Source organism: Penaeus japonicus, unplaced genomic scaffold (genome assembly GCF_977035675.1).
Source record: "Penaeus japonicus unplaced genomic scaffold, GWHDUDI00000001_assembly GWHDUDI00000043, whole genome shotgun sequence".
In the NCBI taxonomy this organism is placed as follows: Eukaryota; Metazoa; Arthropoda; class Malacostraca; order Decapoda; family Penaeidae; genus Penaeus; species Penaeus japonicus.
The window spans coordinates 827,862-835,361 of NW_028234445.1; the positions used below are offsets into that span (position 1 = coordinate 827,862).

Below are 7,500 nucleotides of genomic sequence, written 5' to 3' on the forward strand. Positions count from 1 at the left end.
CATTCACCTTCTTATTGTCATTCTCACTCAACTTCACCTTCTCATTGTCATTCTCACTCATATTCATCTTCTTTTCATTCTCACTCATTCACCTTCTCATTGTCATTTTCACTCATCATTTTCATTGTCATTCTCACTCACATTCACCTTCTCATTGTCATTCTACTCACATTCACCTTCTCATTGTCATTCTCACTCACGTTCACATTCTCACTCATTCATTGTCAACATTCACCTTCTCATTGTCATTCTTACTCGCACTCACCTTCTCATGTCATTCTCACTCACATTCACCTTCTCATTGTCATTCTCACTCACATTCACCTTCTCATTGTCATTCTCACTCACATTCACCTTCTCATTGTCATTCTCACTCACATTCACCTTCTCATTGTCATTCTCACTCAAATTCACCTTCTCATTGTCATTCTCATTCACATTCACCTTCTCATTGTCATTCTCACTCACATTCACCTTCTCATTGTCATTCTCACTCACATACACTCACCTCACATTCACCTTCTCATTGTCATTCTCATTCACTTCTCACATTCTCACATTCACCTTATCATTGTCATCCTCACTCTTATTCTCCTTCTTGTCATTCTCACTCACATTCACCTTCTCATTGTCATTCTCATTCAAATTTACCTTCTCATTGTCATTCTCACTGACATTCACCTTCTCATTGTCATTCTCACTCACATTCACCGTCTCATTGCCATTCTCACTCACATTCACCTTCTCATTGTCATTCTCACTCACATTCACCTTCTCATTGTCATTCTCACTCACATTCACCTTCTCATTGTCATTCTCACTCACATTCACCTTCTCATTGTCATTCTCACTCACATTCACCTTCTCATTGTCATTCTCACTCACATTCACTTACTCATTTTCATTCTCACTCACATTCATCTTCTCATTGTCATTCTCACTCACATTCACCTTCTCATTGTCATTCTCACTCTCATTCCATTCTCACTCACTTCACCTTCTCATTTCTCACTCACATTCACCTCATGTCATTCTCACACATTCACCTTTATTGTCATTCACATCACTTCACCTCATTGTCATTCACACTCAATTTCACTTTCTCATTATCATTTTCACTCATATTCACCTTCTCATTGTCATTTTCACTCACATTCACCTTTTCATTGTCATTCTCACTCACATTCACCTTCTCATTGTCATTCACACACATTCACCTTTTCACTGTCATCCTCACTCACATTCACCTTCTCAGTGTCATTCCTACTCACATTAACCTTCTCACTGTCATTCTCACTCACATTCACCTTATCATTATCATTCTCATTCACTTTCACCTTCACATTGTCATTCTCACTCACATTCACCTTCTCATTGTCATTCTCACTCACATTCACCTTCTCATTGTCATTCTCACTCACATTCACCTTCTCATGTCATTCTCACTCGCATTCACCTTCTCATTGTCATTCTCACTCACATTCACCTTCTCACTTTCATTCTCATTCATATTAACCTTCTCATTGTCATTCTCACTCACATTCACCTCATTGTCATTCTCACTCACATTCACCTTCTAATTGTCATTCTCACTCACATTCATCTTCTCATTGTCATTCTCACTCACATCTGCCTTCTTTTCACTCACATTCACTTCTCATTGTCATTCTCACTCACATTCTACTTCTCATTGTCATTCACACTGACATTCACCTTCTCATTCTCATTCTCACTCACATTCACCTTCTCATTCTCACTCACATTCACCTTCTCATTGTCATTCTCACTCACATTCACCTTCTCATTGTCATTCTCACTCACATTCACCTTCTCATTGTCATTCTCACTCATAATTACCTTATTTTCATTCTCAGTCATATTCATCTTCTCATTGTCATTCTCACTCACATTCACCTCATTGTCATGCTCACTCACATTCACCTTCTCACTGATTCATTCACTTTCTCACTGTCATTCTTATTCACATTCACCTTCTCACTGTCATTCTCACTCACATTCACCTTCTCATTGTCATTCTCACTCACATTCACCTTCTCATTTACATTCTCACTCACATCCACCTTCTCATTGTTATTCTCACTCACATTCATCTATCATTATCATTTTCACTCACATTCAACTTCTGACTGTCATTCTCACTCATATTCACTTTCTCATTTTCATTCTCACTCACGTTCACCTTATTTTCATTCTCACTCACATTCAGCTCACTGTCATTCTCACTCACATTCACCTTCTCATTGTCATTCTCATTCACATTCACTTTCTCACTGTCATTCTCACTCACATTCCCCTCATCATTGTCATTCTCACTCATTCACCTTCTCACTGTCACTCTCACACATATTCACCTTCTCACTGTCATTCTCACTCACATTCACCTCACTGTCATTCTCACTCATATTCACCTTTTAACTCTCATTTACACTCACTTTCACTTTTTCATTTTTATTCTCACTCATATTCACCTTATTGTCATTCTCACTCACATTCAGCTTCTCATTGTCATTCTCACTCACATTCACCTTCTTCCTGTAATTCTCACTCACATTCACCTTCGCATTGTCATCCTCACTTCCCTTCTCACACTCATTACTCACAAACACACGTCTAACAGAAGCATCTTCCTCCCTCAGATCAGACTCCCTTACACTTTGCTTCCTGGAACGGCCATCATGCTGTTGCAGAGACGCTCCTCGAGAAGGGCGGAGAAGTGAACGCCAAGACTAAGAAAGGTAAGGCGATTGGAAAGCGAGTGACTTCTTAAAGGCACCAGAAGAATTTTGCTTTTGTTTCTTTTCTCATCTTTGTCTCTGTGGAAATTTATAACAATTATTATTCAGATCTAATAAGGATACCTCTATCATCAGCTTTTCATATTTCTTCATCATTCATTATTCTTTTCTATTTATCCATTCCTTATGTTTTAGTTGTTTATTTGCGTTATTTGTAAATGTTACATATTCATTATCATTTTTCATATGTATTGCAATGTTATGATTATTTTTATCATAAAAATATTCATTATTATTATACTACTATATCTTATCATTTATTACAACTACATTTTTATTATTATTATTTCAAGAATTTTCTTTTTGTAATTGTCAATTTTCATCATTCATCTTTTTTCTTCCACTTTTACTCTTTTCAATTTTGATATCATTTTTATTTTTACTTCAATTTTTCTTATATATGATTTTATACATATCATTGCTATGATTATTATTATTATTATTATTGTTATAGTTAGAATTATCACTATTTTAATTATTCATATTACTGCTATTTCTATTGAAATTATTATCATATGTTATCCTTCCTCTTGTCATTATTGATAATTTTGCTGATGATCCTGTTATTCTTGTTCTTGTACATGCTTTTGTTGTAGTTGTGAGGTCTTTATCACTCATAGTACCAGTGTCGGTAAATCATGATGGTAATGACAATGAGGATAACACAATGGCTTCCTTGTTCTTCCTTCTTGCAAACACCCAAGTCTGCTCACAGCTTGCTTGCAACAAACATGGTTATGCAGGTGCTGTTAAGAGGAATGCACTACTTAGCATTCGTTTTACAAAATACCTCTTCTCGCAACTTAAGTTAGGTTTGCTAAGTACAAAGGTAACATATCCAAATGAAATATCAATAATATAAGTTCATACGAAAAAAGATATTACCTATTTTGTTTGATTATTATAATGATAATGATAATACTAATAAAAATAACCATAATAATGATGATAATGATAAGAATAAGAATAACATTGATTATGATTATATAAAAACATTAAAGATAACGATAACAATCATTATTATTATTATTATCAAAATACTTAGAATGGCCATTATTATTTTTTAATCATTCTTATGACTGATATGATAATTTCTTTCATTTCAAATATTATGTTAATGATAATATCAACTCCAACAACAATGATAGAAGTATAATGAGATTTTTATTTTCATTATGGTTATTATTTTCCTTCCTATCATTGCCATCAGAATATGCATTAAAATTATAATGATCATAATCATTCTTAAAATCATGATGATTCTCATTCATGAATACTTTCCCATTTTCATTTCCACTCTCATTTCCTTCATCATTTTCCATCCCTTTCATTTCATTCTCTAGTCATTTCATGCTTATTCATAAGCTTTCCATTTTGCTTGTATTTATCATGAATATTTTCATTAGCATTATTATCATTAATATAATAATCATTACGATTATAACAATTGTTGCCATTCATATTAGCATTGACGTTTTCATTCCCAACCTCAGTTCCCTTCTCATTTTGATTCTCATTAACATCATAACCACAGTTTTCATTTTAATCTTTATCCTCGCAAGTGTCAGAGCCATTCCAGTCATAACTCTCCTTCTCCTACTCTTTGTCACTCTTTACTTTCTGTATACTTCTCCTTCTCCTACTCTTTGTCACTCTATATTTTCTGTATAATTCTCCTTCTCCTACTCTTTGTCAGTCTATAATTTCAGTATAATTCTCCTTCTCCTACTCTTTGTCACTCTATACTTTCTGTATAATTCTTCTTCTCCTACCCTTTGTCACTCTATACTTTCTGTATAATTCTCCTTCCCCTACTCTTTGTCTCTCTATACTTTCAGTATAATTCTCCTTCTCCTACTCTTTGTCACTCTATACTTTCTGTATAATTCTCCTTCTCCTACTCTTTGACACTATATTTTCTGTATAATTCTCCTTCTCCTACTCTTTGTCACTCTATATTTTCTGTACAATTTTCCTTTTCTTACTATTCTTTGTCACTTTACATTCTCTTTATAATTCTTCTACTCTTTGTCACTTCATTTTCTGTCCAATTCTCCTTCTCCCACACTTCATCATATTTATTTATCTTCTCATTATCCCTCTCAGTGCTCTCTTTCCTTTTCATCTTCATGCTCATCATCCATTATCATTATTTTCCCATTAATGAGTTGTCCTAACTCATTACTTATACCATTGTTTATATTAACACTATTGCTATTTTTACTTACATTTATAGAATATCATTGGTTAGTTTCATTATTATTTTTAGAGATGTTATATTGTTTTATAACTAACTTTATTATACTGTAATAATTATCATTCTCTTTTGTTATTCATATTTGTATTCTTTTTCTAATTACTTCTATCAATATTTTGTTATGTATGAATATATATATATATATATATATATATATATATATATATATATATATATATATATATATAATATATATATATATATATATATATATATATATATATATATATATATATATATATATGTGTGTGTGTGTGTGTGTGTGTGTGTGTGTGTGTGTGTGTGTGTGTGTGTGTGTATGTGTGTGTGTGTATGTGTGTGTTTGTGTGTGTGTGTGTCTGTATTGTCGTCATCACTATTATTGTCATATTTCATCATCATATATATATCTTGATTTATATAATATATTCTTAAATCTATATCATATCTTTATCATTATACATTCACATCTCAATACAAAGGAATATAAGAAAATTAAACAAGTGTTTCATTGTAGAGCAACATTTAAACATTGACAAGTTCTACAGTCAAGTTTACCTTCAGGAGAGACAGCAATGCACTTGGCAGCTTGGAATGGACACACGGCAGTGCTGGAAGTCCTTCGGAAAGGCGGGGCCGACGTGGAACTTGCAGATTGTGAAGGCGACACGCCCCTCAACACAGCAGCTTCACTAGGGCATCTCCTCGCTATATTCATGTTGATGAACTTTGGGGCTTCCACGTACAAGAAGAATAAGAGTGGAAGGACTCCGCGGGACTTGATGCCGAGATCTTCCTCCACAGAGAGCCGTGGCATGGAACTTTTCCAAAGCGTGTCCATGGTAATAGATTGTATTGGTCAGACTCTGGTCCTTCCTCTGTCACCATTGGTTTTCAAAGTTGTGCATCATGGGCAGTGCCATGGTTGCTGAGTGGCACTGTAACTAAATCACAAAAGGATTCCAAATTTTTATTTTTTTCATATAATGAGACATAACATGCTTATGTATTTATCTGTTGAATATTGATTACTTTCAGACACACGTGATGCAAGGTTGGGTTGCAACCGAGAAGGAAAGGATCAGATTGCATAGAGAAATCCAAGTGTTGAAGGTGAGTTTTCATAGAGAAAAGGTATAAAAAAACAGAAATCAAAAGGATAATGAAACGATGGGGAATGATCAGCGGAATGACAGAAAAAATAGCTACCATTTATAATCAAATGAAAACCTTTCTAAAATCCACTATGAATTTTCCTTTTTTTGGTGTGGACTGGAGATGTGCAGAAAGCAGGATAGTCAGACAGGCAGACAGACAGGTAGACATTTATATATGAGGAGAGACGGGGTGAACTAGGGAAGTATTTAGGATGAAATGCAAAGGAAAATGTTAGGGTTTTGGTGATGGCTAATCTTTTATAAGTATTTGATCCGCTTGATTCTTTTACGACTCCAATCTCCTTATCTCGTGGTTATCAGCTTTCCCTCCATCCATCAACAATGTCAGGAAGGAAATGACTTGTTATCATGTTAGAGGCAATAATGATATGCTTCCCACTTCCTTCTCTAGAAACAACATGAGCAGAAAGAGTGAGAGATTAGTTAGATGATGAACAAGTAAATAGATAGATAGAGAGATAGAGAGAGAAAGAGAAAGTTCATTTCATTTGTCTTTTTGAGCACTTATGATACCTATTCCTACCTTATACAGAAGCAGCATGAGCAGGAAAAGCAAGAAATTAGTTATATAATAAACAAGTACAGAGAGAGAGAGAGGTAATGTCAGAGAGAAAGTTCATTTTGTTTGTCTTTTCGACCACTAATGATACTTTTTCCTTACTCATCCAGAAGCAGCATGAGCAGAAAGAGCGAGTGATCAGTGCGAAAAGTGCCGAGATAGTGAATCTACAGAAGGAGACCAGAGACCTGAAGGAAGACCTGAGGAAGAAAGAAGAGGAGATTGTATTACTCAAGGTATGCACAGGAGAGAGCGAGGAAGAGGGACGAAATGACAGAGAGAAAGGAGGAGAGGAAAGGGACAAATATAGAACAATGGTTAAGAAAGAGGAGAGTTAGTGTGAGATAGCGTTGTGTTATTAGTAGCTTTTTGTCTGGAGAACCTGGAGCTTCCTGAATAAGTCCTTGTAGGTGTGAACCTCAACTATTCCAAACGAAGAGAGAAAAGGTTGCAGGGTTTGTGCAAATGAAATGGAACACGATGAGCAATTTTCTTTGCTTCCAAAATGCATTAGCTCCTTTTTAAAAGTGATTTTATTGGTCGAAATGAGATTACTGGTTGGTCGTGCGATTCCACTTGCTTTGCCTGTGATGCCTTGCTCTTCTCCTCAAGCCTTTAGGACAGAGACATCCCTACAGTGTTGTCTTCTCTTACAGGAGGAGCAAGGACATGAGAGGAGTAGGATGGAGACTGAGGTGACTAATCTGCAGA

The 7,500-nt window shown here is 35.0% G+C and overlaps 1 protein-coding gene across 1 annotated transcript in view; it reads left to right on the plus strand.

Moving 5' to 3' along the window:
• The window catches only part of LOC122246354 (uncharacterized), a 1,434,769-nt gene that overhangs the window by 27,690 nt on the left and 1,399,579 nt on the right, over positions 1 to 7,500 (plus strand). The window contains exon 8 of the mRNA XM_086535286.1: positions 2,658 to 2,756. Coding sequence (XP_086391412.1) covers positions 2,658 to 2,756 — 99 coding nt within the window. The remainder of the gene's footprint in view (positions 1 to 2,657; positions 2,757 to 7,500) is intronic.